Genomic DNA, 12,110 nt, shown 5'->3' on the forward strand with positions numbered 1-12,110 from the left:
ACCCTCCCCTCTCAGGAACATCTGTGGACCTGGATCAGAACTGACCGAGCCGTCTGATAACATCAAGGACATTGGCTGAGAGCAGATCTGAGAGAAGTTCACGGACTTACACTACACACACTTACTGATAACCACCTCCCTCAACTCAACGCCTTCCAGGTTCCAGGTGTTCCAGGTGTTCCAGGTGTTTCCAGGTGTTCCAGGACTCACCTTGCCAGAGCTCCTGGAAGGTTCCAGGTGTTTCCAGGTGTTTCCAGGTGTTCCAGGTGTTTCCAGGTGTTCCAGGACTCACCTTGCCAGAGCTCCGGGGCAGCACCAGGAAGGTCAGGATCCGGTCCACCAGGTCTGAGTGGGTTCCTTTCTTCTCCAGGTCCAGAACCGAGCAGACCTCCTTCAGCCTGGAGTTGGTGAAGCTCCTGGAACAACCAGAACCGGGTCACAACCGGGACAGAACCAGAACCGGGACGGTCAGAGGGGGGCTGGAACCGGAACTAGGACCAGAACCTGGACCAGAACCAGAACCTACTTCAGCAGCTTGTCTCTCTTCCTCTGGAACTGCTGACTTTCCTCCAGGAAGTTGAAGCCGTTAAAGAGACGGAGGTTCTTCTTGATGGACGCCATCTGGGGGAGAAACTGATCACTTATTGATCTGGGGGAGAAACTGATCACTTATTGATCTGGGAGAGAAACTGATCACTTATTGATCTGGAGTAGAAACTGATCACTTATTGATCTGGGAGAGAAACTGATCACTTATTGATCTGGAGTAGAAACTGATCACTTATTGATCTGGAGGAGAAACTGATCACTTATTGATCTGGAGGAGAAACTGATCACTTATTGATCTGGGGGAGAAACTGATCACTTATTGATCTGGGGGAGAAACTGATCACTTATTGATCTGGAGGAGAAACTGATCACTTATTGATCTGGAGGAGAAACTGATCACTTATTGATCTGGGGGAGAAACTGATCACTTATTGATCTGGGAGAGAAACTGATCACTTATTGATCTGGAGTAGAAACTGATCACTTATTGATCTGGGGGAGAAACTGATCACTTATTGATCTGGGGGAGAAACTGATCACTTATTGATCTGGAGGAGAAACTGATCACTTATTGATCTGGGGGAGAAACTGATCACTTATTGATCTGGGAGAGAAACTGATCACTTATTGATCTGGAGGAGAAACTGATCACTTATTGATCTGGAGGAGAAACTGATCACTTATTGATCTGGGGGAGAAACTGATCACTTATTGATCTGGGGGAGAAACTGATCACTTATTGATCTGGAGGAGAAACTGATCACTTATTGATCTGGGGGAGAAACTGATCACTTATTGATCTGGGGGAGAAACTGATCACTTATTGATCTGGAGGAGAAACTGATCAGTTATTGATCTGGGGGAGAAACTGATCACTTATTGATCTGGAGGAGAAACTGATCACTTATTGATCTGGAGGAGAAACTGATCACTTATTGATCTGGAGGAGAAACTCATCACTTATTGATCTGGGGGAGAAACTGATCACTTATTGATCTGGAGGAGAAACTGATCACTTATTGATCTGGAGGAGAAACTGATCACTTATTGATCTGGAGGAGAAACTGATCACTTATTGATCTGGAGGAGAAACTGATCACTTATTGATCTGGAGGAGAAACTGATCATTATTGATCTGGAGGAGAAACTGATCACTTATTGATCTGGGGGAGAAACTGATCACTTATTGATCTGGAGGAGAAACTGATCACTTATTGATCTGGAGGAGAAACTGATCATTATTGATCTGGAGGAGAAACTGATCACTTATTGATCTGGAGGAGAAACTGATCAGTTATTGATCTGTTATCAATATTTTATCAAAATGCTACGGTAACCTTGTTGCTCCTTGAACCGCTTCCTTAAGGCTGATTTAAGGTTGTGCGTTACAACAACAGAGCCAACGCCGTTGCCATAACGCCGTTGCCACAACGCCGTTGCCGTAACTCCGTTGCCGTAACGCCGTTGCCACAACGCCGTTGCCGCAACGCCGTTGCCGCAACGCCGTTGCCATAACGCCGTTGCCGTAACTCCGTTGCCGTAACGCCGTTGCCATAACGCCGTTGCCGCGACGCCGTTGCCATAACCCTGTTGCCACAACGCCGTTGCCGCGATCCCGTTGCCATAACGCCGTTGCCGCGACGCTGTTGCCTAGTCGCTAGGCTAGCTCCTACCTTCCCCGGCCGGTCAAACAGGATAGCGTTGCTACGGTAACCTAGCCGCTAGGCTAGCTCCTACCTTCCCCGGCCGGTCAAACAGGATAGCGTGCAGCGGCTTCAGGTCGGCCGGCTTCATCCTGGTGATCTGGTGGTTGGAGCGGGGGATGTCGCCGAGCTTAGCCCCGCGGCCTGATGGGAAAACACACAGCTGTTAGCCTAGCTTAGCCCCGCGGCCTGATGGGAAAAAAACACAGCTCTTAGCCTAGCTTAGCCTAGCAGGAATATTGGGAATATCAGGAATATAGAATAATAGAATATAATAGAACCCTACAGACCCAACAGAGCTGACCCGGGTCACCCCCCCCCAGAACCGGGTCAGAACTAGAGATGCACCGATCAGGATTTTGAGGGCCGATCACCGATCACCGATCTCCAAAACCAGTATCGGCCGATCACGATTTTCCCGATCACCGATCACAGCGTGAAATCCATAAATTCATCAATATTGTTGTCTCATGTACACGACACTGACATTGTATTATTAGGTATAACAATTAGGAGATTAGGTGTAAACTCGGCTTATAAAGAGTAAGTGTAGTTTAGTAGCTTCAGCTTCCTGTGGTAATAATTATGTACAACATGAACCAACACAGAAACAGCAGACATGTCTCTCTCTCTAGTTGATACAAGTTGTAAACTATAAAACTTTAGTTTTCCTGTGGAAAGAGGAATTAAATCTTAAAATAAAAATTATTATGAATTATTGAGCTTTGTGAAAGCTTTAGCGTTAGCATCCACCAGCAATAACCAGTAAATACCTCAAATACCTCAAGTATTTTTGAAAATATTTGTACATTTTTTGTAAATATCATCCATTTTTTTTTGGTGTTTACTATTTTTTTCTCTCTTGTACATAGTCTTTTTCTACTTTTTATATTGCTCTTTTTATTATTTAACTACTTATTGGTTATTTCTATTTTAAATCTTTTGTATAAAGTGTGTGTGTGTGTTTTGGCTGCACGACTGAATTTCTCCTCTGGGAGATCAATAAAGTCTACTCTTCTATTCTATTCTATCTGCGAGTGAGGAAACTCTTGTGAGGAAACTCTTGTGAGGGAAACTCTTCACACTAGAACTCCACATGTCACTGGTGAAGCGACTGACACGACTGTCGTCCTGCGTCAGGGTTTGGATGTAAATATTCTGGTAAAACTCTGACAGGATTTCATCAGTAAAATATTTACGACGCAGCAGCGCGGCTGCTAACGTGTTTAAACCCGATCTCGCGGCTGATGAGCAAAGCTTATGAATTCATTACCTTACGATGTAGTTCTTTATTTTTCTTGCTGTCGTTTATAAGTCTCTGTTACAGCTGAGTTAGCGCCGTTGCTGCGCGCTCCTTTTCTGTCTCTGCCTCAGCTGCAGCCAACTTTGAAAACTCAATATACTTCGTGTGAAGAACTTTCAGATGTCTTATCAGCTTCGTTGTGTTGAAATTATTTTGTAATATTACTCCTCGGGGTAACTCTTTTGGACACACTTTGCAAACTGCAAATTTGTTGTCGTTTTGAGACAAAAACTAAAACTAAAACTCCCGCACCGGCGAGGCCGACGCCCCGTCTAGAGATAACCACGCCCCCTCTAGAGACCACGCCCCCTCTAGAGACCACGCCCCCTCTAGAGATAACCACGCCCCCTCTAGAGATAACCACGCCCCCTCTAGAGACCACGCCTCCTCAGGACCGCTCTGTCTGAGATGCAGGAACGCCCGCACGGGCGGGGGTTTGTCTTTGTAAACGTCATCAGATCAGCCGCTCCTAACTATTATTGTCCCATCTCCGATCAAAACCGATCCCGATCAGGGGCCGATCGATCGGTGCATCTCTAGTCAGAACCCCCCAGAACCGGGTCAGACCCCCCTGTAATTACCGTCTCCGATCTTCAGCTTCTCTTTCTGCTTCGGGGCCTGGAAGTCCAGTCTCTCCACCGTCTTCTTGGCCCGTTTCCCCTCAAGCACGTCCCCCACCGCTGAAACCAGAACCGTCAGAACCAGAACCAGAACCAGAACCAGACTTACCGGACCCTCCCACCGGGACCAGGACGGACTTACCAGACTTTTTCCCGGGACTGGAGTCCCCCCTGGACTCCTCCTGGTCCTCCTGGTCCTCCTGGTCCTCCACCTCCTCCGACAGCACTGGGCTGTCCACGGGCTCCGGCTGGCTCATGTCTCTGTCGGTCCTGGTTCTGGCTCTGGTTCTAGTCCTGTTCCTGGTCCTGGTCCTGGTCCTGGTCCTGCCGGGAGAACATGGTCACTACGGGTCTCCGACAACAGCCACCTCAGCAGAGCTGGAACTCCTCCAGCGGTAAACCAGCGGTAAACGTGCTGCACGTTTGTTCATCCCAACCAGAGGAGGAACTTCCATCAGTCGCTGCTGCAGAACCAAGACAAGCTGCCCTGAAGGAGCTGCAGCCTCCCACCCCCCGGGACCGGAGATGTTTATGTTTATATATATATATATATATATATATATATATATTATATATATATATATATATATATATATCTCACGGACAGATGAGATGTGATTATACAATTTACTCAGATTACACAGTTTAAGATTAAGATTCCAAGATTTTTGAGATGGATATTTGAGTTTTCTTAAGCTGTAAATTATGATCAGCAATATTAAAATAATAAAAGGCTTGCAATATTTCAGTTGATTTGTAATGAATCCAGAATGGATGACATTTTTGTTTTTGTAATTGCATTACAGAAAATCACAATATTCTAATTTTCTGAGAGTCCTGTATTTATTACATTAATATATTATTCAGACTCGTAAACATCAGAAACCCCAAACCGGTTAAAACCAGAAGAATATGTGAAAAATGAGATTTCTTGCTTTTTTAAATTTATTTTTCTTAAACCTCAAGCCTTGGATTTTTTTTGGTTTAAATTAAGAGAGTAAATTATATATAAAATAAATACAAAAAATACAAAATAAAATCGAAGGCTTGAGGTTTAAGGAGGAAAAATAAATATATAAATATATATATATATATATATATATATATATATATATATATATATATATATATATATATATATATATAATCTATTTATTTCCAATCTTTTAAAATTTTTAAAACTGCATTTTATCCTGAAGTTTTGTAGCTTTTTTCTGTAAATATCTGTCAATAATAAATAAATAAATAAATAAATAAATAAATAAAGAAAGAATAAATAAATAAAGAATAAATAAAGATCAATAACAAAACGTGCGCGCGCAGCGCGTGCACAGCGCGGGCTAACGGCTAAAGCTAGCGGTACCGGTACCGGCTGGTTCCGAGCCGCCGGTACCGGGTAGTCGGTACCGGGGACTCGGAACCAGCCGGTACCGGGTAACCGGGTCAGAGCGGGTCGGATAGGGAGCTGCGCGCGCAGCCTCTCTCTCTCTCTCTCTCTCAGAGCGGCTATAACGGCGTTTCCCGCGCTAACTGAGCCCGGTTCTGACCCGGTTCCGGTACCGGGAGTGCTGCTGAAGGCGGTACCGGCCCCGCTGGTACCGGGTCAGAACCGGGTCAGAACCGAGCCGGGACTTTAACTCACCTGTAAAGTTTTACCTGCTGGAGGAAAGACGCGGTTCTGGATCTGATGCTGTTTGAGTTCGGGGGGCGGGGCTTAGGGGGCGGGGGCGGCGCTGATTGGACCAGCCCGGTGACGTAGACGGTGCGCTTCCTTTACTGCCGGGTTTAGCCCCGCCCCCTGCTGGTGCCGGGGGAACTGCAGAGCTGCAGGACCGAGTTCTAAAATTAATACTGACTTATTTATTTATTTATTTATTTATTTATTTTATTTATTTTTTATTTATTTATATTTTTTTATCCATTTATTATGTATTTATTATTTTAAGTTTGATATGAAAAATATATAAATAAAGAAACAAAAAAAACAAAAAGAAAGTATGATCATAATTTTTTGGGGGGATCAAATTTTCAAAATTGTATTTATATTTAATTTTCTTTTTTTTCAGGGCCGCACTGTAGGACCAAGGTTTTAAAGTAGTTTTAAAATTATTATTATTATTATTATTAGTAGTAGTAGTAGTAGTAGTAGTAGTAGTATTATTAATATTATTAAATATATATATATATATATATATATTTTTTTTTTTTTTTTTTTTTATTATTATTATTTTAAGGTTGATATGAAAAATAAATACATTCATTAATTTATAAATATTAAATGATTAAAATGAGTGACAATAATAAACCTGATCATAATTCACCGTGTGGTCGGTATTATTCATAAATTTCTCCTGATATTACGACTTTATTCTCGTAATATTACCACTTTATTCTGTTAATATTACGACTTTATTCTCGTAATTTTACGACTTTATTCTCATCATATTATGACTTTATTCTCGTAATATTACCAGTCCTAAAGTTATAGTACCAGGAACAAGGGGGAACTTCAGGACCGAGGTATTAAAATTAATATTGACTTATTTTTTATTTATTTTTATCCATTTATTATTTATTTATTATTTGAAGTTTGATATGAAAAATAAATAAACAAAGAAAACAAAAAACAAAAAGAAAAAATGAAAAAAAATGTTTTGGGGGGGATCAAATTTTTAAAATTGCATTTATATTTCATTTTCCTTTTTTTTCCAGGGCCGCACTGCAGGACCAAGGTTTTTAAAGTTCATATTATTATTAAATATTATTTTTTATTTTTTATTTAATTTTTATATTTTTTATTTATTTATTATTTTAAGTTTGATATGAAAAATAAATAAATATTAAATGATTAAAATGAGTGACAATAATAAATCTGATCATAATGCACTGTGTGGTCGGTATTATTCATAAATTACAACTTTATTCTCATAATATTACGACATTATTCTCGTAATATTACGACTTTATTCTCATAATATTACTATTTTATTCTGGTAATATTACAACTTTATTCTCATAATATTACGACTTTATTCTGGTAATATTATGACTTTATTCTGGTAATATTACGACTTTATTCTGGTAATATTACGACTTTATTCTCATAATATTACTATTTTATTCTGGTAATATTACGACTTTATTCTCATAATATTACGACTTTATTCTGGTAATATTATGACTTTATTCTGGTAATATTACGACTTTATTCTCATAATATTACGACTTTATTCTGGTAATATTATGACTTTATTCTGGTAATATTACGACTTTATTCTGGTAATATTACGACTTTATTCTCATAATATTATGATTTTATTCGCGTAATTTCCCATTTTTTTCGTCTTAATTTGGCTCTAATACTCCGTCGTAATTAATTATGATATGAAAAATAAATAAATAAACAAACAAAAAGGAAAAAAAAGGAAGTATGATCATAAAAATGATTAAAATTAGTGACAATAATAAATCAGATCATAATGCACCGTGCCCAGGGCCTTGTATGAGTGGAATTAATTTCCCAAACACACAAAACAAAAGGCATAAGAACATTCACTAAATAAACTTAACTTATAAACTAAACCTCTTTTTCAGGAACTAAACTTCAGAAAGGATGAAACAGACGTCTGAAAACACTAGTTTATTTAGTTTGTAGTTTATTGTCTTCAGGCCTGAAACGTCAGGAACATTAGGCTCCGGTACGGAGCAGTCACGTGACCTTTGTTTCCCTCAGCCGTCAGGCCGCACCTCACAGGTGCGCAGGCGCAGCCGAAGCCCCGCCCCCAACAGAACAACAGACCAATCAGAACAAAGTTACCTGCAGGTTAATATTAATTAAACCATGATAACAAATATTAAAAAACCAACAACGTTAAAAACTTTATATAAAATCAAACATTTGTGGAAAAATTGGCTCCATAAAAGTCTGTTTTTTGACTTAAAACTCACATTTAAACTCGAGACAAAACTCTGAAGTTTTCACTTTTATAAACTCACATTTGTAGAAAAAACTGGTAAAAGTTTAAACAACTTTTACTGAATTAAAAAAGTCCGCTTGGTTTGGAAGAAGAAGCGCTGGTGACGTCACCGGCGGGTCGGGTTCTGAGTCTGTAGAGCAGCTGGTACCGGTCCCGGTACTGGTACTGGTACCAGGACTGGTCCTGGTCCCGGTTCTTACAGTTTTAAATGAGTTCCGGGTAAAACCCCGTCCTCTGCTGCGCATGCGCAGCTTGTTCTGTACACCGTGATCTTCCTGCACGTGCGACACGCGGATCCAAACGTAAACAAGTCTCAGTTCAGACCCGGACCTGGTCCTGGTCCTGGTCCTGGTCCCAGATCCAGATCCAGATCCAGGTCCTGATCTCTGATCCAGATCCAGGTCTAGATCCAGGTCTAGACCTCTGATCCAGGTCCACACCTTACATCCTGGATCCAAGTCCTGACCTTAGACCCAGATCTGGGTCCAGATCCAGGTCCAGGTCCAGATCCAGACCCAGACCTCAAATCCAGGTCTTCTCTTCAGGTCCAGGTCTTGACCTCGGACCCAGATAGTCCCAGTCCCAGTCCCCCCGTCAGGACCGAGTCCCGTCCTCCCCGGTCCCTGCAGCCCCCGGGTGGGGGTCAGGACCGGTTCTCCTGGTCCTGCGGGACCTGCATCCTCCTCACCGCCTCCTTGATCAGGTTCAGTCCCAGACCTCAGATCCAGGTCCAGGTCCAGGTCCAGGTCCAGACCCCGGACCCCCCCCCCGGGTGGGGGTCAGGACCGGTTCTCCTCCCCCAGGTCCGGGACCTGCATCCTCCGCACCGCCTCCTTGATCAGGTTCCCGGACAGAAGCAGTTCCTGCAGGAGCCGCTGCGGGTCCTGGTCCTGGTCCCGGTCCTGGTCCTGGAGCCTCTTCCGGGCCCAGCAGGGCCGGACCTGGACCTGGTCCCGGCCCTGGTCCCGGTCCGGGACGTGGTAGGGGCCCCCGCGGGGCCCCCGCAGCCGCACGCAGCAGCCGCCGCTGCGGGTCCGCAGCCCGCACAGCGCGGCCGGGGCCCCGCCGGGTCCTGGTCCGGCTCCGGCCGCCCCCGGGCCCCGCCGGGGGGGCCCCTGGTGCTGGGGGCCGCCCTGGCACTGGGGGCCCCCCGGGGCCCCCCCGCCCCCGTGCAGCTGCAGCGCCTCCCCGATCTGCGCGACCAGCGAGTCCACGTCCACGGTGACGGACTGCTGCAGGACCAGGTAGTCCTGCTTCATGCTGCTGGTTCCTGGGGGTCCCCCTGGGCCCCCGCGGGTTCCTGGGCCCCCCTGAGTTCTGCTGGGTCCTGCTGGTCCCGCGGAGTCCACGGTGACGGACTGTTGCAGGACCAGGTAGTTCTGCTCCAGGCACGGCATGGTGCTGGTTCCTGGGAGGGTTCCTGGTCCCCCCTGGGTTCCTGGGTTCTGCTGGGTCCTCCTAGTCCCCCTGGATCCTGCTGGTCCCGCGGGTCGAGGATCCTCCTGGATCCTCCTGGTTCCGTGTCGGGATGAATGGACTCGAACCCCCGAACCTCCGCTCGGTCCGACGGCCGTTTGATTGTAAACAATGGGTGACGTCACGTGGACCGTACCATGTCCCACGGGGAGGGGGCGGGGCCTCGGGAGGGGGCGGGGCCTCGGGACACGTGGAGGCTGAAGTCAGTTCCAGGTTGGACGGTTGTTTATATATAAACTTTATTATATATAAACTTTATTATATATAAACTTTATTATATATAAACTGTATTATATATAAACTTTATTATTATACACTTTATTATATATAAACTGTATTATATATAAACTTTATTATTATACACTTTATTATATATAAACTGTATTATATATAAACTTTATTATTATACACTTTATTATATATAAACTTTATTATAGATAAACTTTATTATTATACACTTTATTATATATAAACTTTATTATAGATAAACTTTATTATATATAAACTTTATTATTATACACTTTATTATATATAAACTTTATTATATATAAACTTTATTATTATACACTTTATTATATATAAACTTTATTATATATAAACTTTATTTGCAGACACTGGGCCCAGAAAACAAAACGAGATACAAAGACACAGACATTAAAAACAAAGAGAAAGAGATTCACTTGTGCCGTTCAAATAAGTTACTTTTATTTATTTAATTGTATTTTTGTTTTTTCTAATGTATTTATTTAGTACATTTTCTATTTATTTATTTATTTTTGTTGTAAGTGTCCCCCCTTATGATCCTGGTCCTGGTCCAGGTTTCTTCCTCCTAAAGGGGAGTTTTTCTTGCCACTGTTTGGCTTAAGGTTTTTCTCCCACTAGGGGAGTTTTTACCTGCCATTGTTTATATAATAATTGCTCGGGGGTTTATGTTTATGTTTATGTTTATGTTCATGTTCTGGGTCTCTGGAAAGCGTCTAGAGACATCTGTTGTATTAGACGCTATAGAAATAAAATTGAATTGAATTGAATTGAATTTAATTTAATTTAATTTATTTTAGTTTTCTTGTTTTTTACTACTTTTTACTTTGTACTACTCTGCTTTTTTAACTTAACTCTTTTTAACTTATATTAACTCTTCTCAAACTGTTCTGTTGCTGCTGACAAACCGGATCTCCCTACGGGGACAATAAAGGTTTTCATTCATTCATTCATTCATTCATTCATTCATTCATTCATTCATTCATTCATTCATTCATTCATTCATTCATTCATTCATTCATTCATTCATTAAAATGTATTTTTTTTTTATTATTATTTTCTGGTAATGTAGTTTATAGTTTGTAGTTTGTAGTTTGTAGTTTGTAGTTTGTAGTTTGTAGTTTATTTATCAGAATGTTGACCACCAACCAGAAACCAACTTCCCTGCGTTGGTTCGGTCCACCGGTCCAGCGTTACAGCAGTTACAGCCGTTACATAACACATACATGAGGAAACTCTGGGTCTGGGTCTGGTCCTGGGTCTGGGTCTGGGTCTGGACCCCCTGGACCGGGTTCTGGTTCTGATGGGGGTCCAGGACACACTCACATGTACATATGTATTTATACACACATATATATTTATACACACACACGTACACACCCAGACTGTGTGTTATGTCAGAAATGCTCAACATGCAGAAACGTGCAGCGAGTGTGTGTGTGTGTGTGTGTGTGTGTGTGTGTGTGTGTGTGTGTGTGTGTGTGTGTGTGTGTGTGTGTGTGTGTGTGTGTGTGTGTGTGTGTGTGTGTGTGTGTGTGTGTGTGTGTGTGGAGAACACGGTGTACGTTTCTGTTTCTGAGAACTAACCGCCGGCTACACATATGACCATATAAGGAGCTAAAAGAGCATCACGTGGTGCAGCAGCCAATCAGAGCGGAGCAGCGGGGTGAGTGAGGGTGAATGAGGGTGTTTGTGAGTGTGAGTGAGTGTGTGTGTGTACATGTGTGTGTGTACGTGTGTGTGTGTGTGTGTGTGTGAGAGACTTCCTGCAGAACCACAACAGTCTGGAGACACAAACATGAGAAACACGTGCAGCCGAAACCGCCTCCTACAAGGAGGTCCTGAAGGACCTGGACCAGGTCCTGGAGGGTCTTTTTACATTTTTCTTTTTTGTTTTTTGGTAATAGTAATAGTAGTTTTTAAATTTTTTTTTAAAATCTTTTATTTCTTTTTTTATTTTTATTTATATATTTTCTGTTGTTTTCTTTTATTTCTTTTTTATTTTTATTTTATTATTTTATTTTTATTTTTTGGTAACGTAGTTTTTTTATTTATTAATAATTTTTATATCTTTTATTTATTTATTTTATTTTTATTAATTTATTTTTCTTGTTTTCTTTTATTTCTTTGAATTCTTTTTTATTTCTATTTTATTTTATTATTTTATTTTTATTTCTATTTTTTTGTTTAGTTTATTTATTGTTTTTATCTTTTATTTATT

The 12,110-nt window shown here is 41.8% G+C and overlaps 2 protein-coding genes across 3 annotated transcripts in view; both read right to left on the bottom strand.

The window, feature by feature from the left end:
• Positions 1-5,929, bottom strand: part of dek (DEK proto-oncogene) — a 19,198-nt gene extending 13,269 nt beyond the window's left edge. Inside the window, exons 1-6 of one of the 2 annotated variants that reach the window (XM_061718606.1) lie at positions 5,818-5,929; positions 4,318-4,499; positions 4,137-4,235; positions 2,287-2,396; positions 527-621; positions 293-416 (exon numbers count right to left, since the gene is read on the bottom strand). In XM_061718606.1, the coding sequence (XP_061574590.1) occupies positions 293-416; positions 527-621; positions 2,287-2,396; positions 4,137-4,235; positions 4,318-4,432 (543 nt within the window). In that variant the 5' untranslated portion in view covers positions 4,433-4,499; positions 5,818-5,929. The remainder of the gene's footprint in view (positions 1-292; positions 417-526; positions 622-2,286; positions 2,397-4,136; positions 4,236-4,317; positions 4,500-5,817) is intronic. The other variant, XM_061718607.1, reaches the window with a different exon arrangement.
• A 1,877-nt stretch (positions 5,930-7,806) lies between these two features.
• Positions 7,807-9,721, bottom strand: gbp (glycogen synthase kinase binding protein). The gene has a single exon (XM_061718608.1). It carries the CDS (start codon positions 9,547-9,549, stop codon positions 8,932-8,934), a length of 618 nt encoding a protein of 205 aa, XP_061574592.1. The 5' UTR covers positions 9,550-9,721; the 3' UTR covers positions 7,807-8,931.
• Positions 9,722-12,110: the final 2,389 nt, after the last annotated feature.

Source organism: Cololabis saira, chromosome 3 (assembly GCF_033807715.1).
Source record: "Cololabis saira isolate AMF1-May2022 chromosome 3, fColSai1.1, whole genome shotgun sequence".
In the NCBI taxonomy this organism is placed as follows: domain Eukaryota; kingdom Metazoa; phylum Chordata; class Actinopteri; order Beloniformes; family Belonidae; genus Cololabis; species Cololabis saira.